At 36.7% G+C, this 27047-nt stretch overlaps 1 protein-coding gene across 6 annotated transcripts in view; it reads left to right on the top strand.

Moving 5' to 3' along the window:
• Positions 1-27047, top strand: part of ATL1 (atlastin GTPase 1) — an 87687-nt gene that overhangs the window by 373 nt on the left and 60267 nt on the right. For 5 of the 6 annotated variants that reach the window (XR_014242496.1, XM_082384840.1, XM_082384842.1 and 2 more), the window contains exon 2: positions 9980-10149. Coding sequence is in view for 5 of the 6 variants with exons in the window: in XM_082384840.1 (XP_082240966.1) it covers positions 10116-10149 (34 nt within the window). In the remaining variant the exon portion in view is untranslated. Of the gene's footprint in view, positions 1-4115; positions 10150-27047 lie in introns of those variants that run through there. The other variant, XM_082384839.1, reaches the window with a different exon arrangement.

Below are 27047 nucleotides of genomic sequence, written 5' to 3'. Positions count from 1 at the left end.
GTGGTATGAGTTTGAGGCTTCACTGCACACCTGCGCAACCTGTCTTCTACTGAGTTTTCCCAAGACATTTCTGAAAGTCTGAATTCCTAGGTAGTCTCGATGGCCTTTATCCCTGTTGGGCACACGCGCTGTCTGAACGCGGGTATCGCTCCTTGGGTCAGGAGTTTTGCAGAATCTGAAACAAAGTCAGGGACCTGGTTCTGGCTCTACCGCTTCCTCAGTATGTGACCTGGGATAAGAAAGACATCGTATTTGGCAATGTCTCCGTTTCCTTATCTGCAGCATGAAGAGGATAAGGTTTTGCATCTGACACCCAAGGAAGTGTTTATAAAGCATTTTACAGGATTATAAAGAGGGTTCTCAAAATATAAAAGGTTTAAAAATACTTCACAATGCACAGAATATGAAACAGGAGTTTAGGGAAGTAATTGGGCTGATATTTAACAAGCTGTTTTGTAGTTTCAGTTCCAGTCTTGGTCTGAAGGTAGAAATAAAGTTGCCAGTTTGTATACTGGCAAAGTTATTTCTAGAGCCCTGTGAAGGTTTTGAACAAAAAAGCCAGCTAACACTTGGCCATTGCATTTAGTGACTGAAAAAATCACAAAAGAGCAAGTTGCAGATGTTGGCTTGTGGCTTTGAACATCCAATTCAATTCCATTCTTGGGCAATGTACTCCTTGTTGTTGATCATTGTAATCAATTGCATAATGTAGAAATTAAATTCACACCTTAACAGGACAGGGAATATATGTATTTTCTTGTGCTCCGTGCACAAAGGGCACTTATTTAGGGAACATAAGTAAGCTCAGACTTACATGCTCTATGGACAAAGCCTATGTGTTTGCTGCATTGAAAAAATTGTTGAAGAACAGTTCCTTCTTTCAAAGCTTCTTGGCACTTGTTTTGGTGGGCAAATACTTTTGGCTTCAATGACTCAAAATCTTTTCAAATGTTCTATTGGTATCCTAGTACTTATTTACTGTCATAGATTTCTTTTTTTCCCCCTTTGACCCTATAAGCATTGATCCTTTTTCTAGTCTGAAATTTATTTATCGTTACTTATTTATACCTACATTATTCCTCAGAGAATTTGAGGCAGCATACAGAAAATGCATACTATAACACAAGATAAAAATGAGGAAATAGGTATGATGTTAAAGAAAGGAAAAATAAGATACCAGAACAATACAGCAAATTGGCCAAAGCAGAGGGTTTCATAGTGTTTTTGAGACCACAGTAAACCAATTAATTGAGAGAGAGTTGCATCTTTTCCTGATACTAAGAGTTTAGGAAAACTTACCTCATGGGCCTTCCTAAAATGGAAACTCTGAATTCCCAGTTTGAAACAAGGATAAATGTCTTTCTGACACTCCTTTAAGCATGTTATTCTTGAAACACAATGTTTGATTTGAATTAGGCAATAAAAAGTTTGAGGTCATAGGCTTCAACAAGACCCTGGAGTGCAGATACTTTATGCTGCCAGTAATGGCAGATCCACATGCTTTGATCATCAACCCAGAGGTGGCTAGCATGGAAAAAGTCAAGATTTTATGTGGTGGTTAAGAAGTGCCTGCCATAATCGTTCTTTTACTTGTACCACAATTGTTGCAAGCAAAAAACATCTGCTTTATACTAACTCCAAGAGAATCTTTAGAATTTTTAAATACTGGTTGAGTTAATTTTATCAAGATCAGTGAAGTCATAGCTTGTCTGTTAAATATTTCATGGTTAGTAAAGAAATTCACATTCAATTTCCATAGAATAAACATACAGTGCATAAATTTAATTTTACGTCCTAAACAATTAAGCACATGGTTTCAAGGTTGAAGGTAACATAACAATAAAAAGTTTTCAACTGAGCACAGAAGAGTTTCTTACAAACTACCAAATTTCATAATGCCAAGGTATTGAGTAAGAATAAGTATGGCTTGATATAACTGTCATATATTCTTTGTGTCTTCATAATATGACATGTTAATATATTCCATGTTTTCCTGTTATCTGCCTAACAACCTTTTATGGTTTGCTCTATGCTTTATAGTGTTTTTCCCTTCTTTCAAAGTTCTTTAGTAAAATGCTAATTATAATCTGTGGCCTCTTGTTTCAATTTTAGCCAAGGCTTAATTTTTTAAAATTGGGGGACACAGGGACTTCCTTGGCAGTCCAGTGGTTAAGACACTGCGCTTCCACTGCAGGGGGCGTGGGTTAGATCCCTGGTCAGGGAACTAAGTTCCTGCATACAGCACAGTGCAGCCAAAAAAACAGAAAACAAAATGAAGGACATAAAATTTTTTTAACTTCTACCTAGGTAAGTTTCACAATTTAGTAACCAAGACAGAATGGCTAATTAAAACCCTCAAGTGTGACAAAACAGAGCATGAGGACAATAATTTTAGTATGGAACATATAGGCTTAAACAATATAATTTCCTGATGAATCTTCCAACATAAACTAGTTGCAAAATGTAATTTTATGTGATTGAGCTTTATAGGTTTGTTAAATATAAATCAATTAAATATTGGAAGACATTTGCCATAATTATCATTTGGATTTTGAAATAGTTAAACTATTCTTTCTGTTACTAATGAAGATCAGTTGTCTGTTGAGGCCAAAACTGTGTTTTCAAAGTGTAGGAGAATTCTGTTTTGTTCTGGAGAGCAGTAGAACATGTGTCTCATTCAGAATCAGTATCCGGTCATTATAATGGGAGTTTTAAAAAGAAGAGTTGAGGAAGGCAGTGCACATCCTTTTTTTATCCAGCTTAAATTGATCATCTGATATGTAACTTTGATCCCCAGCGTGGTTTTAAAGTTTATATGAGAATTGATATCAGGGTTCCTGTATTCAGCTCAGTTGAAAAGCAACTCTTGGCTTGCTACCAGGGCTCGGCAGATACTAAACACCTGACCACAGGATTCTAAGTGATTTTGTGCTGCGAACTGCTCTTTAGGAACTGGGTTTTATCTGATGACTCATAAATTGAACATGGGCAGCAGAATTCCATTGTCAAATGGAAAGGTATATACTGGGGTGGCCTGAGCTGATCTGGAAGGCACAAGTAAAGTACATGGACTAACTTTCATTGTACCTGCCCCTACTTCTTTGCCACCTTTTTTTGAACCTATCTTTGGGCTCATGGTCATTTAGCAGAGGAAGGAAAAGTTGGGCCTGGTTTATTAATGGTCTGGATGATACACTAACACCCACTGAATTATGGCCCTACTTCATAGTGAAGTGGACCTGAAAAATAGAGATGAAGAGAAATTTTCCCAGAGGGCATAATTTTGAATAAAACATCTGGTTGTCCTCTGTGTTAGGAATGAAAGATAGCCTGAGGTATGGATCTATACTGATTTATGCACAGTAATTAATAGGCTGGCAATAACTTGGAAAGAAGATGATCAGAAATAAGGAAGTCAGTGGGAGATGTATTATGGATGGTGTCTCAAAATTAACCTGGAATGTGAAAATGTCTGTGAACCATTTGACTGCCCACAAGAGGGCATCCGTCCCAGTAATCAGGTATACAAGATGATCTGTCCAATGGATGTCAGTCAGCCTCTACCTAGTCACCCTAGTACTAGTTCAGTGGGGCCATGTGGCAATAGGAATGGAAGCTAAACACGGATTCAGTGGCACGGGCTTCCACTTGCCAAGGGTAATACGGTTACTGCCTCTATGGTGTATTTAACTTCCTTACAGCAGAGGCCATTGCAGTGACCCTAGTAAGGTACTATTCCTTAGACAGACCAGTCAGTTACCTGGTGGCAGTTTAATTAAACCAGGTCCCTTTGATTATGGAGGGAAGAGCAATTTGTCCTCATGGGAATAGATACATAGTCCAGATACAGGTTTACCATCCCTGCTTGGAAAGCTTCTACTAGTACCACAATTATGGACTTACAGAATGCCTTATTTCATCACTATGTATCACAAACAACATTAACTTTGAGCAAGAAGCTCATTTTACTATGAGGAAGTGTGGCAATGGAGTCATGCCCATGAAATTAACTGATCTTAACCTCAAACCCATCACTTAGAAGCATCTAGTATGATACAATGGAGGAAAGTCCCGCTGAAGGATCAGTTGGCTGAGAGATAACCCCTGTGAGGTTTTAACTCAGTAGCCACTATATATTGCCATCTACCCCATATTCAGAATGCATGGGCCGAGGAACCAGGGGGTGGAGGTAGGAGTGACCCTTTTATTATTCCTAGTAATTCACTTGAAGAATTTTTGTCTGTACAACTTTGACTAAAACATCGGGCTTGGTGGATCTGAAGGCCCTGGTGTGCAAGGGACAGATACTTTCCCCAGATAACCCAGTCACAGTTCCATTAAATAGGAAGCTGACACTACCACCTGGGCTATATGAGGTGTTCAGACCACTGAGCCAACAGTTAGAGAGGGGGTCATTGTACTGGTTGGAGTGATTGGTCTTAATTACCAAGGGGAAATTGATTGTTGCTCGACAAAGAGAATAAGGACTATATCTGGAAACCCAGGTATGCACTAGGGTACCTCTTGGTTTTCATATGTCCAAAATTACTGAACAATGGGAAACTGCAGCAATCCAGTAAATATAAGACCACTAAGGACTTGGATCCTATGGGAGTAAAGTTTGGATCGCCCTACCAGCTGAGATACTAGTGGAGGGTAAGGGGGAAATGGAAGTTATGGTTATGACCTTGGGCATTCTGCTCAGAAACGATCCTCTTTCTGTATTATCAGAACCACAGTTTTGTGGACCTTTTCTGAGTGGCTATGTCCATTAAAGGAGACTGAGACCTTCCCCAATCTTAGGGGGTAAATGTCGATTGGCCTAGCCTCATTCCTCTTGTTAAGGGGATGGTTTAGGCTTAGACCATTGTGGACAATGATACATGAGGAAAAGTCTGCTGGAGTGCTTTTTAACAAGGTACACAAGACATAGACATGCCTTTTTCTGTCTCTAGGCATGGCTGTCTGCCTCTGATGATTGGAATGGCAGATGCCGTTTTGGAACTATGGCAGGAGCCTGCATTAGAAAATAAGCCCACACACAGTATGGTAGAATGCAATCTTGGTCCTAGTGAAATAGTCTGCTTATATTCTCCAATATCCATTTCCCTTCCTTCTGTGGTATTAGATTCCCAAAATTTTAGTTAAATACATGGTATATTTATCAACTGCATGGGACATGTATGGTCAATGGTATTTGAGGTGAGGTGATGTGTGCAACTTCTGGGTTGTACCCTCAGATTGGATATATCCACTTCTTCCTTTTCTTCCCTTCTACATGGCTGGAATGAGGATGTGACTGTCCAAGCAGCCATCTTGGATTACATGATGGAAGTCCCAAGTTAAGGGTGGAAGAAAGTATAAAGAGGCCACCATATTAGCCCTGGATGGCTTACACTCAGATTATTTCATGAGAGAGAAATAAGTGTCTTAAGCCACTGTAGTTTTTTTTTTACAGCAGCCAATTCTTTATCCTAACTAATCCATAATGATGTTGCACTGATGAATGAACCACCATAGAACCAACCTGTCTTCAAAAAAATTATGTGACAGTAAATGTCCTTTTATTTAAGCCATTTTGAGTTACAGCCAAAAGCATTCTAACTGATATACTTTTCCAAGATTGCTAGTTATAGAGGGAAGGAGCAAGTTGGATCATCGATTACTGAAAAACTCCTGATTGAGAGTTTTTTGGGGGAAAATGAGCATGGTGAAGGAACCAATAGAAGAAAAAATAATTGAGGATATAGGAGGGAGGGAATAATTTTTGGAGTAATATCCCAGAGGAGTCAGGAGAAGAGAGGATCTAGAGTACTAAAGTACAAATACCTTTTCTTCTTTTTTTCTGATTTAAAATAAACTTGACTTTGACTTTTAAAACACAGCCTTATTGAGATATAACTCACATACCATATAATTCACCAATTTATATAACTAAGTGATTTTTAGTATATTCACAGAGTTGAACAGAATTGATTTCACAATCAATTTTAAAACATTTTTATTACCCCCAAAAGAAGCTTCGTATTCAGTAGCAATTGCTCCCCAATTTCTCCCCAACCTCCCACCCACCCTCTCTAGCCTTAGGCGACCTTTAATCTACTATCTGTCTCTATAGATTTGTCAATTTGGGGCATTTTATATAAACGGAATCATACAATACGTGGTCTTTGTGATTGGCGTCATTCAGTTAGCATAATGTTTACAAGGTTCATTCATGGTATAGTATTTATCAGTACTTCATTCCTTTTTATGGCTAAATAATATTCCATTTTATGGGTATACCACATTTTGTTTATCCATTGATAGTTATTGGTATTTAGGTTGTTTCCACCTTTTGGCTACTACAAACAATGCTGTTATGAACATTCCTATACAAGTTTTTGTATGAACATGTGTTTTTCATTTCTTTTGGGTATATATCTATGAGTGGAATTGCTGAGCCAATTGGTAACTCTATATCTAACTTTTTGAGAAGCAGCCAGACTGTTTTCCAAAGTGGCTATATTCCCACCAGCAGTGCCAGTTTCTCCACATCCTCACCAACACTTTTTATTGTCTTTCTTTTTGGTTACAGTCTGAGGTGATGTCTCATTGTAGTTTTTCAAATTTTGATTTGCATTTCCCTAGTGACTAAAAACATTAAATAATCTTTTCATGTGCTTCTTGGCCATTTGTATATCTTCTATGGAGAAATGTCTATTTAGAGCCTCTGCCCATTTTTTTTTAATTCTGCTATTTGTGTTTTTACTGTATCATACTGATACCTCAGATTCCAGTTCAACACCACAGGGTTCATTCTGTCCTTCCACTCTCCTTATTATAACTTCATCTCCAAAAGCAAGAAATCTGGCTCTGATTACACATGATATATTTATACTGCAAATTACTGCAAATTACTGCAATTATACTGCAAACATAAATAATTTCAGAATTGCTAACCCACGTATGTCCTGGGAGAAAAAAAAATATGAACTAAAGAGCAATACTTGTATACAGTTTTTGTCTTTAGTCTTACAGCATACAATCAAAATACTATTTTCTAAAGCTCCTCAGGTTTAGAAAGCACTTCAGTGTAGTTATGTTATTCCCCTGTAATATAGTTAGGTTCACTTTTCTTTTTTTTTTACTGTTTGTAATTCCATTTTGAGTTCCTTCCACCCCTAGCCCCATATCCTGATTGATTTATTTTTTAAAATTTAATTAATTTATTTTTTATACAGCAGGTTCTTATTAGTTATCTATTTTATACATATTAATGTATATATGTCAATCCCAATCTCCCACTTCATCCCACCATGATTGATTTTAGTTATTTATTTTGGAGAATGTGAAACATTGCCATGGTTCTAACAATCAGGGCTTTATGAAAAGGTTACGCTTAGAGAAGCATCAGTCCTCCTAATCCTTGCTACCCTATTCCCATTCTTCCATTGCTTCCATCCTATTCTCACTCATCTCCTGTAGATAACTTATCTCATTGGTTTCTGGTTTATCCTGTATTTCTTTTGCACAGAGGAGCACATACATTTTTTATATGCTTTTCTTTCTTACAGGATGGGTAAAGTATTTGTGCTTTGGGGTTTTTTTTTTCCATTTAACAGTGTATTCTGGAAATCAGTATTTATCAGTTCATAAAGATCTTCTGTATTCTTTTTTATAGCTACATAGTATTCCATTGTGCACATGTATTATAGTGTATTTAACCACTCTCCTATATATGGGCATTTAGGTTATTTCCAACATATTGCAATAACAAAAATGCTGCAATAAATTACTCTGTATGTATGTATTTTTGTACTGTTGGAGGTGTTTCTTTAGAGTAGATTAAACTTATGGTTTTAAAAAATAAATGTGTTCTAACAATGTCCACTGAAAGAGTCTAGAAACAGTGAAATTCCAGCTAGCAGTGAGCACAGCTAGCATTCAGATCTTGGTTTCTAAATTCCTTTTCTCATTAAAAGCAGCCAGAGTTTCTTGGAGGACCAGTTAATCCTAGTTCTGAGGCAGGGAAAATACAAGGGAAACTTGAAACATTTTCTTGTGCCAGAAAACAAGGAAAATGATCAAAGACAAATAGGACATGTTAAAAGGACACAGGTGTTAACTTGAAGGGGCTACCATTGGTCAAGTTTAGGGCAATTTGAGCATTAGAAAGAATAATGATGGTAAATGATACAGTGAAGTTTTTTTAGATTTTATGAATCCATGAAGTGGATAGTGGTACTCAACAAACAAAGGTGGCAGAAGAAATGCCAACTACTAAATGTAGAATGTAAAAGAAGTGGTATAATTATTTTAAAATCACTAATGTAAAGTCAGTTCAGGCAAGGATGTCAGTGGATGCTAAAAACCATTGGATGAAAAGTTCTTGGCCAAGACATTCACACAGTCTCAAGTATTATCTCACAGATTACAACAGAAAAAGGGTTTTTTAAAGATAAGTTTCTTTTTCAATTAGGAATAGATACTGAATTACATATATAACATTTTTGGGGTGGAATCTACTGTACTCTTTTTTAATGGGATTCACCTGAAAGGGATTGTCAGGCTAGAATGTGAGCTGAGAATTATAGTAAAGAAATACAAGAAAAGCAGAACACGCTTCTTTTTATTTAATGAATTTGGTTTGTAGGTATGGGGTGAGTTAATTTCTATCTTCCTATGTTGTCTCATTAGTGTTTAGGGAATGCAACTCTGTTGAACACAGTCTCCTTTAAAACCGTAATGTAAACTTTGTTTACAGTGTTCTGAGGTCATAGAACCATTAACTGAAATATGAAATGCATAAGATTTGGCAGTGGTGAGAGAGAGAGTTTGGTTTTTGACATATTGATTTTGAAGTGTCAGTAGGAAAACAAAGTGAAGATGACCTCAGGCAGTTATAAATTCAGCTCTGGAATGATGATTATCTCTCCTCAAGAGAGCTTCAGACTAGAAGAGTAGATTTGGGAATCAACAGCATGGATGGAGGTCCTGTCTGAAGCCATCATAGTAAATTACATTGAGGGCACACAGAGTGAAGAGTTGCTTATGATGAGGAGTAAACAGAGACCAAGGATCTGGTAATTAAGAAGCTAGCAATAATCTCCTAGGCAGAACTGATCTGTGTAGAGTATGGGCAACAACCAAATGCAGGTGAAAACTGTGTGAGGAGGTGAGGAATGGGATGATGGTATCTTGAGGGTCAGGTAGCATGAAGGGACAGTGTTTCTAGGACATTGAAAATTAAGTTTATTGGGAAAGAGGAAGAAACCAGTGAAAAGGGAGAGATTGAGAGTGTTTTTTTAAAGTATTTACTGCCTTTTGCTTTCAAAATTGCCTGCAACCTTTGTTACGGCCAAGGCTCTTCCAGACTATGTAGTATGACTTTACTTAGAATATTTGTCAGTATAATGCCAGATGATATCTCTGCACATCTAGTGGGAAATTTTGCCCTCTAGAATGGAGTTAGTTACAGATTATGGTGAATCTCCAGCTTTCATTTATCTTGATCTTAATCTAAATTTGATATCCTAATTTTAAAAGACAGGCCTGTTCAGTATACAGGTACAAGAATGCATGATGCCCTCTTTACTAATGTGACCTTGCTTTTAAATTAGGGGGGGAATGGTACCTGGTAGATAAATGCAGATTTTTAAAATTTCTTTGGCTATATAAATGTTGCCAGCATGTTTCTACTAATATGTAACTGGTCTAGGAAACAGGTATTTGAACATACAGAGTCATGCAGTATATTGGCTTGTGTTATTTCTGACTGTATAATGCTGTTAAATTCTTTGAGTGTGTAAGGGGGTGCTGTTTATTTGTATGTTTTTTCCATCGAAAATGTTGCAGTACATTGTCACTGTCTTCAGGCTCTGGGGGTGGGCTGAGGTAGGGAGGGTGTGACGCTGGTATTTGTGTGAACTTGGGCTTGTGATGCCGAGCTTGGTTCATCCCTTTCTCCTCCCTTCTCCTCCCCACTCCTTCCCACCAGCGCCACAGCAACATCCTCAGAGTCTGAGTGAACTGCGCCCAGCGCAGGCACAGAGCCTCCCACCGCCAGCAACCTGCGGCCGGGGGAAGAGCGAGCGCCGTGACAGCGCCCCACCGCCACCAGTCCCCGGACCACCATGGCCAAGAACCGCAGGGACAGAAACAGTTGGGGTGAGTAGCATATGGTGACTTCTGCAGCCTGCACGGGGACGGGCCCTCCGCCTTCTGCTTCTGGAGACGAGGAGGGCCAAGGGCTGCTCGGCGCCAGCATCCAGGGCTGGGAGATGGCCACCGCCGAGCGGCTCCCTGTCGGGCGGGAGGAACCGTGGCCGAGCGGGACCCGTGGAACCGGCATCTCGCTGTGGGGCGGTGGGGCGAAGGCTGCAGCCGAGCGCAGGCCGAAGACTCTCGCTTCTCCCCACCCTCCCCACCCCAGTCCTCCTCCTCCCAGCATTTGGACAGCACCCACCCGGTCGCCTCCGGGGGACTCGCTGGTTCCGCTTTAGCGAAAGGAGGTTGGCAGGAAGGGCGAGGGTGGTGGGCAGGGGGCGGTGGTTACAGGAGAGGGGCGGAGATCGCCCACCCCTTCCCCACGAGCTGCGAGCTCCCCGGCCTTGCAGGGCTCGGACTTCGGGCAGGAGGGCGGGCGGGCTGGTAGGCAGCGTTGGAACAATGAGGCGGAGCGCGCCGGGCCCAGGTCTGACCGTTGCCAACCCGAGCGACGCCTGAGAAGGGGTGCCGCTTGGGAATCCCCTAAGGCTGCAGTACTCATTGTCATCTGGGGGTTGGGTGGGGAATTTGGGAAGAAGGGGAGCAAAGTTGTGGTTTCCAGCCTTCCGCCCCACCCCGACCTGGTACCCCATTCAGGCCGGCCCTAAGGGTGGCATTGTTCTTAGATTTTACCTTTTGGAGATATAGGGCTCATGATTCAGCATCAGGCCGAGGGGAGGGGGAAGGAAAGGCTAGGCCCAGTGGGTTCACGCCGCGAGTGGGAGGGCGGCGCTCACGCAGGCGGAGAAGAGAGAGCGCAGTGATGCGGGAGAAATCGCAGCCCCGCCCGCTCTGCTGCTCCATACTGGGTGCGGACGGACGGTTAGTGTGGGCAGGTTGGGCGTCTTTTTCCTCTTTGGGCTCCCGACTTCTTCCAGTCACAGTGAACCCACTGCCATCTTAGGGCATTTTATTATCTGCACCAGAGCAGATCTCAGACCAGTGTGGCTTAGTGGGCAGAGAAGTAGTTTGTTCATTAGCTTTGAATTGTTATTTGGAAAGTTTACAGGCACTAGGAGTTCAGAGCTCCTTAATTGACTCTCTTCCGTGTCTCAGTGAGATCTCTTCTATAACTGTCCATCAGATTGAGAGGTATAAATTTAAATTTTCATTAGTCATTTTGGTTATCTTTTATGAAAATTGATTATCTTTTATCAAAAGATCATATTTTTCCTTGCCTCTGATTGGTCACAGGACCAGCTTAACTCCCAAGTAGACAAAGTCTACATTTGAGAGATTATCCAAGGTTTATGGTAGATGTGGGAAGTTGGAGCAGGGAGGTCTGTCTTTAGTTGTCTGAGTTTAAGAGAAATCGGTTCCATTTTCTGTTGTCACCAAATCCCAATTTTAGTAGGCGTGACTACTGCAATAACACCGTTTTGTTTGCGTCTTCTGAAATATCGGTAAAGTTTTTCAGAGTGTCCCCGTTCCATCCTTTCCCTTGGCCTCCAGAATAGGAGTTTCTTGAACAGTCACAGTTAAGGTGTGTCTGTGCACTGTTGACTCAACCCTGTTAAGAGACAGGCATGTGAAAATTTATTCTGACGATTAAAATTTTTCTCCTTCACGAAGCTTTGGATCATTATTTTTCAGTATTGCCTTTGGTTATAAATTTCTTATGTAGTGGAGGTTTTTTCTTTCTTGAGAATGTGGTTCTCAAATGGGATTTGCATAAAAATCACACTGGGAACTTATTAGAAATGCAGATTCCCACATCTTCCAGCCAGAGCTTTTGAATCAATACGTCTGAAATAAGGTCTAGGAATCTGCCTTTTATTAGCATTTTAGGTGATTGAGAAGCAGATCATCTTTGGATGTTACCTTCAGAAACACTGTCTTATTTACATTTGATAGAAACGTATTCTAGGCAGTTTACCCAGAAGTCGTGAAAAGAGTTTTGAGTCAAGTGATGAATTAAGAAAAGAAATACCACAGTTACTATGTGTTCACTGGAAATTTCACAGAAAAGAAATAGTGGAATTGTGGGGTCTTATCTTGATGCTCTATGGAAATGCTTTACTACTCAGATTTTTCTTTGCTGTAAAGTGTATATGACATAAATGACTTAGAAAATGTAGCATATGGAGTAGGACATAGTAGAAGTTTTTGGCAAAGATGTTAGCCATGTCTGTCTTGATTCCATTTTATTACCAGCATCTAGTACAATGCCTAACATGTAATAGGCATTTAATAATAACAATAATAACTAACATCACTGAGCTAATATCATATGAAGTAGGTATTATAATCCTCATTTTACATATTAAAAGGTAAATAATAGAGCTAGGACTCCAACTCTGGCAGTTTGACTTGATTTTTTTGCCATCGCCAGTATTTTGTTAAATGGATAATACTTTCCGCACTGTTTAGAACTATAGTTTTTTTTTTTTTTTAATAAATTTATTTATTTATTTATTTATTTTTGGCTGTGTTGGGTCTTCGTTTCTGTGCGAGGGCTTTCTCTAGTTGCGGCGAGCGGGGGCCACTCCCCATCGCGGTGCGCAGGCCTCTCACTATCGCGGCCTCTCTTCTTGCGGAGCACAGGCTCCAGACGCGCAGGCTCAGTAGTTGTGGCTCACAGGCCCAGTTGCTCCGTGGCATGTGGGATCTTCCCAGACCAGGGCTCGAACCCGTGTCCCCTGCATTGGCAGGCAGAGTCTCAACCACTGTGCCACCAGGGAAGCCCCAGAACTATAGTTTTAAAGACACATTCATCTGCATTATTGCATTTGATCTTTCGCCTCCTAAGTTGTCAAGACATATTCCCTGTTTGCAGATGAAAAAACTGAGTCTCAGGTAGGTTAAATAACTTGGTGAAAGTCACATAGTATTTAGTAAGTTAAAGGACTGAGATTAGAACCTAGAGTTGTCTTCTAATTTATTTTCTATAACATAATGCTATGGAGTGTTTTTATGTTTAATGGGGCATGGTGTGAGATTAATAGAGAAAACAGGCCCTCATAGAAGGCAGAGGTCTCTGATGAGAAAAAAACTCAGGTGATAGCTTAGAAAGGAAGACAGTAAACTGACCTTATCATCTAGCTAAACACATACTTTTCAGACGAGTTAGAAATCAAAGGGCAGAGGGGAAAGCTAAACTATCCAGAATTGGAAAATATAGCATTTCCAAGAAAAGGGCAAGAGAGATACTTGCAAAATTTGTACGGGGGACCTAAAGTTCAGATAAGGGCCCTATAGGACCAATAACAGGTATTATTTTTATCTGAGTGGTCAGAGAGCTGTTAGGTCCTACAGGGGCCATGGAAGCTAGAAAACAGAAAAGCATCTCTGCTGACACCCAGAGTTGGGTGGTGTTTGAGGATCATACCCATACATACAACTGGGAAGCAAATCTGTGCTTCCAAAACTGAGAATCCCACCACCTGTACCTGAATCTACACTGAACTAGAAGTTTGAATAAATTTAAGCATTTAAAAGTCAATTCTTAAAAGGTAGGCATTATTATCCTTATTTTAATATATAAGGAATCTGAGACTCAGAGAGTATAACTTCCCAGAGGTTTGATAATTTATGTTATAGACCTAGGATTTAAATTAAGGGTTGTTTGTTTACCTGGTCCATGTGATGAGGACAAGGAATTAAAATAGAATCCAATAGGTGCCACAACAAGCCTGTCTAGGCTTAAGCTGGTATAAGAAATCAATGCTCTATAAACTTGATCGCTTTGGACTAGAAAAGAAGGCAAAGAATATGCTAGTATGGAAGACAAAGGAGACAGATGAATATCAGAAGCAGTAGCCCAGAAAGCAGTATTTCAATGTTGGGCTTAGAGTTTAAGTACTCCCAGAAACAAAACAGAAGTGTACCCGTTTTTATTTATTTGTTTCTGTTAATCACAGTTGCTTAAAAACTTGGGATACCACCTGGAAATTTGAGTTTTCTGCAATATAACAGAAACTGTTGGTGCAATATTGCTTTAGAAGAAGAATATTTGCACTAAAGTGTCAGCTTTTCCTGCCCCTTTAAAAAAAACTCTTAGCTTCTCAGTAAGTGTAGGAAATGTCTATTTATTGAAAAGGCATTTGTTGAAAATTAATTTTTAGGTTTCTGTTTTTGTTTTTTGAGGAAAGGTTAAAAACAACCTTGATTATAGTAATCTCCTGATCTTTCTTTTCCAATTGGCTGTATTCTGTTTTCCTTGAAATGAGACCCTGTGTCCCTTTGTACTTACCTTATTTTCTATATATCTGTTCCTCCTGAAACAAAATAAAATTTCTATTGGGTCATACATGTACTTCCCCTACAGACTCTTCCCTCCACATTATTCTAATTTAATTTGCCTTCCCTACATATTTTTTCATATATATATATTTCATACTTTATATCTGTTTACCTTGTCTTGATGGCTCTTGGGTTATATCTTTCCTCCATTTCAAACCCTGTAGCCTTTATTATCTTTAGAAACCAGTGACTAGACTGTAAGTATAACCTGTGATCATCAGGAAAATGATTTACTGTGAGAAACTTTAGTCATAAAAAATAGTTGCATATTTTAAAATTTGGAGGCTCTTTTACATAAAAATTATTCTATAAAAATGTCTATATATGCAAAAGAAAAATAAAACATAGATGTTCAGTTTTAAAAAGTATAATAATGAGCACCTGTATCCCCCCTCCCCAGCTGAAAAAATAGAACTTTATCAATATTTTGACACTGCTTGGGTGCCCCTCCTTTATGGCAACGTCTCCTTATAAATACTTTCATAAATTTGGTGTTTCTCATTTCCTGATCATTTTATATATATATATATATATTATATATATAACATATATATTATATATATGTTATATATATAATATATATGTATATGTATATATATGTAACATATATCACTAAATTATATATTATTTAGTTTTACATTTTTAAGAACCTAAAATAAATGGAATCTAGCATATACATTTTTCCACAAAGTATTTTGTTTACTTATAATACCCACACTTGGTATTATAATAGATGTGAAATGATATCTCACTATGGTTTAAATCTGTGTTTTACTGATTACCAATGAGGTGTGAGTATATTTTCATACATTTATTAACCATTACTATTTCCTACTCTGCCTGTTTGCCCTTTGCTGATCTTTTTTCAGGTTATTTGTCCTTTGCTACTTTGTGATGTGACTTTGCTCTCTTGATGGTATATTTTAGTAAACAGAAATTTTATATTTAAAAATAGTCAATTTAATATTTTCCTTTATGGTTTGTGCTCTTTGTGTTTTAAGAAATCTTCCTCTACCTCAAAGTTATAAAATTTTCTCCTATAATATTTGGTTTTAAAATTTTGCATGTCTCTTTTTTTTCATTTTTTTAAAATTGTGGTAAAATACACATAACATAAAATTTACCATCTTAACCATATTTAAGTGTGCAGCTCAGTAGTGCTAAGTACATCATGTTGTTGTACAACCACCACTGCCATCCATCTCCAGAATTCTTTTCATCTTGCAAAGCATCTGTACCCATTAAACACTAACTCCCCAGTCCCTCCTCCCCCAGCCCCTGGCAACCATCATTCTGCTTTCTGCCTCTGTGATATTGACTACTCTAAGTATCTCATATAAGTGGAATCAAGTATTTGTCTTTTTATGACTGGCTTATTTCACTTAGCGTAGTGTCCTTAAGTTTCATGCATGTTGTAGCATATGTCAGAATTTTCTTCCTTTTTAAAACTGAGTAACATTTCATTGACTGTATATACCACATTTTGCTTATCCATCCATCTGTCAATAAACACTTACATTGCTTCTACATTTTGGCATCTGTAAATAACGCTATTATGAACATGGGTGTTCAAATACATCTCTTTGAGACCTGCTTTCAATTCTTTGGGTATATACCTAGAAGTAGAACTGCTGAATCATGTAGTTATAGTTTTAATTTTTTGAGGAACTTTCATACTGTATTCCACAGTGGCTGTACCATTTTACTTTCCCATTAATAGTGCACAAGGGTTGTAATTCCTCTACATCCTCACCAGCACTTGTTCTTTTCTGTTTTTATGAATAGTAGCCATCCTGATAGGTGTGAGGTGGTATCTCATTGTAGTTTTTATTTGCATTTCATTTCCTAATTTCTCTTGTTTATTTCTTCTTTGATTCATTGGATGTTTATGAGTGTGCTGCTTAATTTCCACAGATTTGTGAATTTTCCAGTTTTACTTCTGTTACTCATCTCTAACTTAATTCCACTATGGGTTAGAGAAGATATTTTTTATATGATATCTATCTTTTAAAAATCCACTGAGACTTAATTTGTGGTCTAGCATATAATCTTGTGGTCTAGCATATGATCTATCCTAGAGAATGTCCTATATATACTTGAGAAGAATGTGTATTCTGTTGTTGGGTAGAATGTTCTATATAAGTCTGTTAGACCTAGTTGATTTACTGTGTTGTTCAGATTCTCTATTTCCTTGCCTATCTTCTGTTTGATTGTTCTATCCATTATGAGTGTGGGGTATTGAAGTCTCCAACTTAACACGTCACATATTTTGATGGCCTGTTATTAAATGTATAAATGTTTATAATTGTTATATCTTCTTGCTGCATTGAACCTTTATTAATATATAATGTCCCTCTTTGTTTCAACTGTTTGAGTTAAAGTCTATTTTGTCCGCATATTAATATAACCACTCCTGTTCTCCTTTGCTTACCATTAGAATTGGAATATCTTTTTCCATCCTTTCACTTTCAACCTATTTGTGTCTTTGGATCCAAAGTGAATCTCTTGTAGACAACATGTAGCTGGATCATATTTTTTTTTATTCATTATACCAGTCTCTGTCTTTTGATTGGAGAGCTGAATCCATTTACATTAATGTAACTTACTGATAAGGAGGGATTTACTTCTGTCATTTTGCTCTTTATTTTCTATATGCCTTATAGCTTTTTCTTGTTCTTTATTCTTGGCTTTTGGCTTTCAAGTTCTTTGGAAAGCCCAGTTGGGATTTTTAAAATTAAAATTGCATCCAATTTGTAGATTAATTTGATAGAATCAAGATTTTTACTATATTAAATATTCCTATCCATGTACGTGGCATATTCCTTCATTTATTTAGCTTTTGTTTCTTGAGGTCTTGCAGTAGTTTAAAAACTCTCCTTGCAGTAGTTTAAAAACTCTCCTTGAATGGCCTGCTTATCATTTGTTAGTTTTGCTCTTATGTTCCTTACATTTTTTGTTGTTATGATTTTTTTTCCCCTATTACAATCATCCCTCAGTATCTGTGGGGGATTGGTTCCAGGACCTTCTGCAGATGCCAAAACCCACAGATGCTCAAGTCCTATAGTCTGCCCTTTGTATTTGTGGGTTCTGCTTAGGCAGAGTCAGCCAACCACGAATTGTAAACATAGTGTATGATTCACAGTTGGTTGAATCCACTGATGCAGAACCTGCCAGTATGGAGGGCCAACTGTGTATTTATTGAAAAAAAAAATCCACGTGTAAGTGGACCTGCGCAATTCAAACCTGTGTTGTTCAAATATCAACTGTGTGTGTATATATATATATATATATGTATATATATATATATATATATGTATGTGTATATATATATATATACATATATATATATTTGGCTATTAATAGTATATAAAATGTAATCGGCTTTTACATATTTATATCTAGGAACCTTATTAAACTGTCTTATTAATTCAGCTAAACTGCCTTTTGATTTTTTAGGGTTTTCTACATAAAGAAACCTATCGTCTGCAGTAGTTATTGCTTTGTTCATTCCTTTTAATCTTTGTCTATTATGTCTTTTTACTGTCTTAATCAGATTAAGAATGTTCTCCTTTATTCCTAAGTAATATTTTTTTAAAACCTCATCACTGCATATTGAATTATAATGACTGCTTTTTCTGTAATTATTGAAATAATCATATGGCTTGTATTCTTTAATTTTTTAATGTGTTTAATTATATTAAAAGATCTTCTTTGTTGAAGTGATCTTGCATTCCTGGAATAAACCCAGGCTAGACCTACTGTATTACCTTTTTAAATACATTGCTGGGTTTGCTAATCTTTTAAAGATATTTCCAAGCATGTTTACAACTAATTTTCTTTTTTTATACTTTCCTTTTCTGACTTTGGTATCAAGGTTATATTAACTTTATAAAATGAGTGGGGGGAAATTTTTTTTCTTTTCTTTTTGATTCTCTAGAAGTGTTTATGTGAGATTAGAATGATCCAGTGTGGGAAAACTAATCTATTAAACCATCTGGACCTCCTGTCTTCTTTTAGTAAGATTTTGAACTATTGATTCAACTTCTGTATTGGTTATAGAACAATTAAAGCTTTCTATTTCTTCTTGAGTCAGATTTAGTAATTTATATTTTTCTTGGAATCGGTCCATTTTGTCAACTTGGCATGAGAGTGTTCTTAATTTTCTATTATTTTCTCTGCTTAATTTTATCTGTATCTTCCTTATTATATCTTTTATTGTTAATCTCTCCTTTTTTTCTTTTATATTTACCTAATTTCTGTGCATCTCTATCATTTCCTTCTTGTACTTTCTTTGGTTTCATTCTATATTCTCTTTTTAACTTAAAAAAAAAAGTTGGATACTGAGCTCATTTATTTTGAGCTTGCCTTCTTTTCTAATATATGCATTTAGGGCTATAGGTTTTCTCTAAATATCAATTTTGCTGTATTCTATATGTGTTGATATGCAGTAGATTCAATCTCAGTCAGTATGAAGTATTTTAAATGTCCACAATGATTTCTTTCTTTACCTGTGAATATACAGAAAGTATGGATTTCTAAATTATATTTTTGTTGATATTGATTTCATACTTAATTTTATTCTAGTCAGAGAATATGTTGTACAGTAGCACCATTTACTATGCTGATAGAAATGTTCTGTATCTATACTGTCCAATATGGTAGCCTCTAGCCATGTGTCTTTTGAGTATTTGAAGTATGGCCAGTGAGAATGAGGACCAAACACTTAATTTTATTTAATTTTAATTAATTTAAACAGCCACATGTGGCTAGTGGCTGCAATATTGGGCAGTTCAGGTTTATAGAATACCTGGTGTGAACTTTGTTGAAACTTGTTTTATGTCCTACTACGTGTTTAATTTTTATACATATTCCATGTAGGTTTGAAAAGCACTTTTTGTTTACTAATTTTTGATGCAGTGTGCTATATATGTTTGTTAGCTCAAGCTTATTAAATGTATTGTTCATATCTTTCAAACTCTAACTGATTTCTGGACTGCTTGATCTACCAGATACTGATATCTGATAGATACTTTAAAATTCTGAGAGATGTTTTAAAACATGACAGTGGATTTGCCAATTTTCCCTTAATATTCCCTTAAGCTTTGTTTATGGACCTTGAGCTAAGTTGTTAGGTGCACACAAATGTGGACTTGTTACATCTTCCTGATGAACTGAGCCTTTTATTTTTATGTAGTGAACCTCTTTCTCCTGAGTATTGCTTTTTGCCCCAAAGTCTATTTTGTCTGATACTAATATAGATGCTTCATACGTCATTTGCTGTTTTAGTCTATGGGCCTACTGAGCAGGAGTGGCTGGAGTAGGAGGCTAACTGACGTTCACAAAATGAGTCAGTCACCTTGTCCATCTGATTTTTGAGAGCTTCCTCTACAGTAAATGCCCCTTGGTAAGCATTCACATGGGACCAAATATTCTTACACTTTCTTCCCACTCCAAAGGTCCAGGCACATACTTCTTGAAAGTACCTTCAAAATGTTGGCTACTGTCTGTGAATTGTTGCAGTTCTGTTCCTTTTGGCATGTGCTGCAAGCCTCATAGGTGCTCACATATCTGCTCACATATCTGTCCACTCTGTTAGAAGGCAGTAAAGGTTTCATCTTCACTCTTGCCTCCGAATGTCATGAGTGCCTTTCATGGGCAAAGTCTAGACCAGAACCCTGCTAAGAAGGGATTGTAAGAATTGTAGTACTGTAGTTTCCACACTTCCAGTCTCTGCAATGTAAAGAAGAGCTTAGAGGGACTTCCCTGGTGGCACAGTGGTTACGAATCCGCCTGCCAATGCAGGGGACACGGGTTTGACCCCTGGTCCAGGAAGATGCCACATGCCGCGGAGCAACTAAGCCCATGTACCACAGCTACTGAGCCTGCACTCTAGAGCCCACGAGCCACAACTACTGAGCTCACGCACGGCAACTACTGAAGCCTGCGCGCTCTAGGGCCTTTGCTCCACAACAAGGGAAGCCACCGAAATGAGAAGCCTGCACACCAAAACGAAGAGTAGCCCCCCTGCCACCACAACCAGAGAAAGCCCGCACACAGCAACAAAGACCCAATGCAGCCAAAATAAATAAATAAAGATAAAATAATAATTAAAAAAAAAGAAGAAACAGTGGCTAAATAAAAAAAAAAGAAGAGCTTAGAATGGTGGAGATAGACCTGAGCATGACACAGACAATATTCAGCAGAAAGAGTAGCCACTCATTTTCAAAATAGCTGACTCAGAGGTGATTAAAGGATGAGACAGTTCCTTAGAAAACAAATACTATAACTGCATGAGGATTTGTTTTCCTTAATGGGGATTACACTCCCATCTGCTTTTTTTTCTTAAAATATGTGAACATATTTTCTCATGATTAGGTATTTTTCTATAACATGCTTTCAAATGGCTCCATATTTTGCATAGTATAGCTGTGACATAATTTATTTACAGTACCCTAGAGTTAGGGATTTAGATTGCTTCCAATTTTTTGTTATATAAATAATGCTGTAATGAACCTTTATGTAGGTAAATACATATGCACAATCCTGATAATTTCCTTAGGATAAATTCCTAGAAATTGAATTGTTTCATTAAAGGGTATATATATTTTTTTAGTGTTTTTTAATGTTTCCAACTCTGAGTGTATATATTTTTTAACCTTTGCAAGTTATAAAAGCTAAGAAGTTTATCTCCTTTTAATTAGCATTATTTCTTTAATTACTGAGAAGACCTAACTTTTCCCCCTGTGTCTATTAATCATTAGTATTTCTTCTTTTTATCAGTTACTTATCTTTCTATTGAAGTCTTTTCATGTATATACATGAACATATGAAATATATGTGTATATATATTTTATATATATACACACACAGTGCCCTAATCATGATGACATTGTTCTTCTAGAGGCATCATTTAACCATTTATGCAATGCTTTTGGATTCAGTATAAATAAACAGCCTGCCAAATGATTTACTTGTTTCTTCCAAGGCTCTGAAGTTGCAGGACCTGCATTATTCCTTTTAACCCTCCTCCTCAAGGGTGTTAACAGCAGAACAATCTGAGAGTCTGCATGGTAGTGTTTTGTGGTCTGTTATGTGTAATCATCTCATTGTAATTTCTATCTCTACTCTTGCTGAAACATTCTTAAAATTTGTTTTATGAGTTAATCTTTTGTTTTTGTTTCCTCAACTCTATTTGTCCCTTTCTGTATATACTCCCTTTTGCTGTGTTTTTGGAAGTCATGCTCAGGTGCTCATTCAAATGTTTTCTCTGTCATTCTTCAAATTCTACTGTTAGAAAGAGACATAATAGTTTAAGAAGAAATAATATTTCCTTTTAATTTCAGTTGCCAAGAGACGGTTTCCTAGGTGCTATGTCTTTTTCTCTATAAAGGCTTCAACATACTCAGAGTTAGTCATCTTGTGAGGTTTAATTTTTGCTGGAGACATGAAGTATAGATTTTATTTTTACAGAGTTTACAATTAAAATTAGAAATACACACCCACAGCATTTCCAGTATATTAAAATGATTATTCTCCATATATAAGTTTTTGAAGATTCCCTTTCAACATATCTTAATTCGGTAGCTGAGTGGCCAGCTTCCAGTGATTTAAAACACCACATAGAATGGAAAAGTCCCTAAAATCCCTTTACTGAATATAAGATTTAGTCTGTAAAAAGGCGAAACGATATATATTTTTTGGTTCTCTCCTTGTAAGCTATACATTTGTATTATCCATAGTAAAATGCTAATCCCAATCTGATTTGCTTCTGACCTGTTTCCTGCTTTTTAAAGATTTACATAGTGCTCCAGGAATTGAAACTAAGTTTAGTTTAAGCAAAACATATTTAAGAAGGTAGAAATCTGGTGCTAAAGAGATTTGGCATGCATTCCAATGGACTTTTGGATTCTTTTAGAGCAAGAGTAATATTTATTGCTTAGATAAAATATAGTTACGAATAATGAATCAAGCTCAAAATATTTGTTCTTGATTATCCTGTATATTCTAATACTTTTCAGTTATTTTCTGTTAAATTCATATAAATATTTATTGAGTGCCTACTGTGTAAGCTTCTGTTACAAGTTTTTAAGAAATGGAAACATGAGTAAGACAATCTCTGCTCTCCAGATATTTTCAGTCTGTGTTTTCAATTTTGACGTTTTTTACAGAAACTGAAGTTTTTCTAAATAGGTTTTTAAACAGCTTTATTGAGATATAATTCATATACCATACAATTCACCCACTTAAAGGTGTATAATTCAATGGCTTTTAGTGTATTCAGGGCTGTGCACTCATCACCACAATTTTGGAACATTTCATTAGCCCCCAAAAGAAAATTTATACCTGTTAGCCATCACCCCCTAATCCCCTTCCACTCCCCAGTCCTAGGCAACCACTAATCCACTTTCTGTCTCTATAGATTTGCCTCTTCTGGACATTTCATATAAATGGAATCATACAGTATGTGGTCCTTTGTGACTGGCTTCTTTCATTTAACATTGCGTTTTCAAGGTTCATCCATGTTTTAACATGTATTGGTTCTGCATTTTTTATTGCTGAATAATATTTCATTGTATAGGTATACCACATTTGTTGATCCATTTATCAGTTGATAGACATCTGGGTTTAGCTTATCTAAATAGTTTTATATGTAAATATTGATTACCATAAATATATGTATAGATTGATGGTAGCAATAGGTTTTAGATAGGAAGCCTTTCTTAACTTTAGATGAAATACAAACTAATGATTATATATTTATGAATATTCCACAGATTAATTCAATTCCATTTTTCATTCTATTAATAACAAAATATTTCTGTATTTTTAAAAGTTTCCATACCAAAAAGGAATATTTAATATGGTAATTGGCTTACATTGTCATGAGACTTTTTCCTGTAAACTATCTCATTGTTTTAAAGTCACAACTCAGATATTTGTTTTATTTTACAGCATACTTACGTCACACTTAATATATAATCTCCTTCCTCTTCATTTAGCCTGTTGGTAGCTCCTCAAAGACCTTGAACATCTAAACTAAAAGTTCAGAGTTATGTATCTCATCCACACCTAACATATAAAGGTAGAGTTGGACAGGATAATCATATACAAACATCCACTGATGCCTTTTCTCTTTCCCTCACCCTCAATATCCACTCTGTCCAAAATCCTTTCAGATTTGGCTTGTCTTGCTTTGCATGATCCGGCCCTTCATAATCTTCCCAACCTGCTCCATCCATACCATACTCCTTGCTGTTCCTCACATATGCCAAACACACTCTCCTACACACTTTTTTCCCCAGTGATACTATACTATACAATACATACTGTTTTATACCTTGTATTATTTTTTCATAATATATATTGGCAGTTATTTCAAATGAGCTTCCTTATTCTTTGTAACTACCTTATATTTCATAGGTGAATGAACCATAGTTCATTAATCAGTCCCTTGTTGATGGGCATTAACACTGCTTCTGGTTTTTTGCATGTGTATGAGTCTGTCTGCAGGATGAATTCTTTGAAATAGCATTGCTTGGTCAAGGAGTATGTATATTTGTATTTTTCATAATTATTTGCCAAATTGCTGCCTGAAGGTGCTGAATCCATTTAAATTCCTACCTGCAGTGTCTGAGGATACAGATTCACATTCCAACTAATGAAAGGAATTATCTTTGATCTTTGTAAATCTGATATGTAAAAAATGTATCAATATATTTTTTCATTTTTATTTGCATGAGAATGAAGATCTTTTCCTGTGTGTGGAACCATTTGATATTGTGGTTTTTGTCAGTTGCTTGTTCGTATCCTCTGTCCACTTTTCCTATTTCACATTTGGATCTAAGATTTATTTGGAATTGATTTTTATTTATGGTGAGAGCTAGGGATGAAGGTTCATTTTTTTTTTCCCTATATGAATATCCAATTTAATTAGCATCCTTTATTGAAGATCATCCTTTCTTCATTTATTGCAATTGCACATTGTTGTAAGTCAGATGCTTGTGTCTATGTGGGTCTGTTTCTGAAATCTCTAGTCTTCTCTATTCGTCTACTTGTCTATCCTTGTGAGAATATCACCTTGCCTTAATTATTGTAGATTTAAAATATCTATCGGTGTCTGTTAGTGTAAATCCCCCAACTTTGTTCTTCTTTAAGGTGGTCTTTGTTTTCTTGGCTCTTAGCCTTTCCATATGAGCTAGTTAATCGTCATAAAAAGGATTTGTACAAGAAAGAAATAAACTTGTTAATCAACTAGAAATATTGCTGAGAATTTGATTGGTATTATAACCAAATTAAGAATCCAGGAGAGCATTGACATTTATAACAGAGAGCCTTCTAATCTGAGAACATGTATCAATATATACTTCTGTCAATAATGTTTTGTATATTTCTGTACAAGTCTTAAATATCTGTCATTAGATTTCAGTGGTACATTGGAGCCAGCTCATACTAGCTCATGAGAGATGATCAGGTGCATCTTTACCCAGCAGCACACTCCGTGATTGAAAGGGGTCATAGTGGTAGTATTTATATCACAGAAATTGGCAAATGCTACAAATCAGGACTTTTCCACACCCACCTACCTCTAAGAGCTGGTTGTTAAATATCTACCAGCACATCATTTAAATTTATTATTAGATGTATCAGGTTTTATAATGACGTGTAACTGGTGTTTTTATTGTTTAAAAAATTAAGGTATAATATACATACAGTAAAATTTCCATCCATATATTTTCCTTAATTGTCAGTTCAAGTCTTTTTCCCATTTTTAATTGGGTAATTTATTTCATTATTATTGAGTTTTGAGAGTTCTTTATGAATTCCTTATATAAGTTCTTTATTAGATATATGATATGCAAGTATTTTCTCCAAGTCTATGGCTTGTCCTTTCATTTTCTTAACAATATTTTTTGAAGAGCGGGCCTTCTTTTTTTTTTTTTTTCGGTTGTGAATATTTTTTTAGCCGACATACTTATCAAAAATTTTCATGACAAGGTCCTATGGTATAGAACAGAGAACTATATTCAGTACCCTGTGATAAACCATAATAGAAAAGAATATTTTAAAAAAGAATGGGTATATATGTATAACTGAATCACTTTGCTGTACAGCAGAAATCAACACAAAACTGTAAATCAAGTATATATATATATATATATATATTTCTTTTAATAGATCTTTATTGGAGTATAATTGCTTCACAATACCATGTTAGTCTCTGCTGCACAACAAAGCGAATCAGCCATATGCATACACATGTCCCCATATACCCTCCCTCTTGAGCCTCCCTCCCATCCTCCCTATTCCACCCTTCTAGGTCATCGCAAAGCACCAAGCTGATCTCCCTGTGCTATGTTGCTGCTTCCCACCAGCCAGCTATTTTATATCCGGTAGTGTATATATGTTGATGCTACTCTCACTTTGCCCCAGCTTCACCATCCCACCCCATGTCATCAAGTCCATTCTCTATGCCTACGTCTTTATTCCTGCCCTGCAACTAGGTTCATCAGTACCATTTTTTTTTTTTGGATTCCATATATATGCATTAGCATACGGTATTTGTTTTTCTCTTTCTAACTTACTTCACTCTGTATGACAGACTCTAGGTCCATCCACCTCACTACAAATAACTCAATTTCATTTCTTTTTATGGCTGAGTAATATTCCATTGTATATATGTGCCACATCTTCTTTATCCATTCATCTATCGATAGACATTTAGGTTGGTTCCATGTCCTGGCTATTGTAAATAGTGCTGCAGTGACCATTGTGGTGCATGTCTCTTTTTGAATTATGGTTTTCTCAGGGTATATGCCCAGTAGTGGGATTGCTGGGTCATATGGTAGTTCTATTTTTAGTTTTTTGAGGAACCTCCATACTGTTTTCCATAGTGGTTGTATCAATTTACATTCCCACCAACAGTGTAGGAATGTTCCCTTTTCACCACACCCTTTCCAGCATTTATTGTTTCTAGCTTTTTTCATAAAGGCCATTCTGACCAGCATGAGGTGATACCTCATCATACTTTTGATTTGCATTCTCTAATAGTGATGATGAGCATCTTTTCATGTGCCTCTTGGCCATCTGTATGTATTCCTTGGTGAAATGTCTGTTTAGGTCTTCCACCCATTTTTTAACTGGATTGTTTGTTTTTTTGATATTGAGCTCCATGAGCTGTTTGTATATTTTGGAGATTAATCCTTTGTCTGTTGTTTCATTTGCAAATATTTTCTCCCATTCTGAGGCTTTTCTTTTTGTCTTGTTTATGGTTTCCTTTGCTGTGCAAAAGCTTTTAAGTTTAATTAGGTCCCATTTGTTTATTTTTGTTTTTATTTCTGTTACTCTAGGAGGTGGATCAAAAAAGATCTTGCTGTGGTTTATGTCAAAGAGTGTTTTTCCTCTAGAAGTTTTATAGTGTCTGGTCTTACATTTAAGTCTTTAATCCATTTGGAGTTTATTTTTGTGTATGGTGTTAGGGAGTGTTCTAATTTCATTCTTTTACATGTAGCTGTCCAGTTTTCCCAGCACCACTTGTTGAAGTGGCTGTCTTTTCTCCA

Source organism: Balaenoptera borealis, assembly GCF_965194805.1.
Source record: "Balaenoptera borealis genome assembly, chromosome: 3".
Lineage (NCBI taxonomy): Eukaryota > Metazoa > Chordata > Mammalia > Artiodactyla > Balaenopteridae > Balaenoptera > Balaenoptera borealis.
Note: the sequence above shows the minus strand (reverse complement) of the source record. Positions and strands in the feature narration are given on the sequence as shown.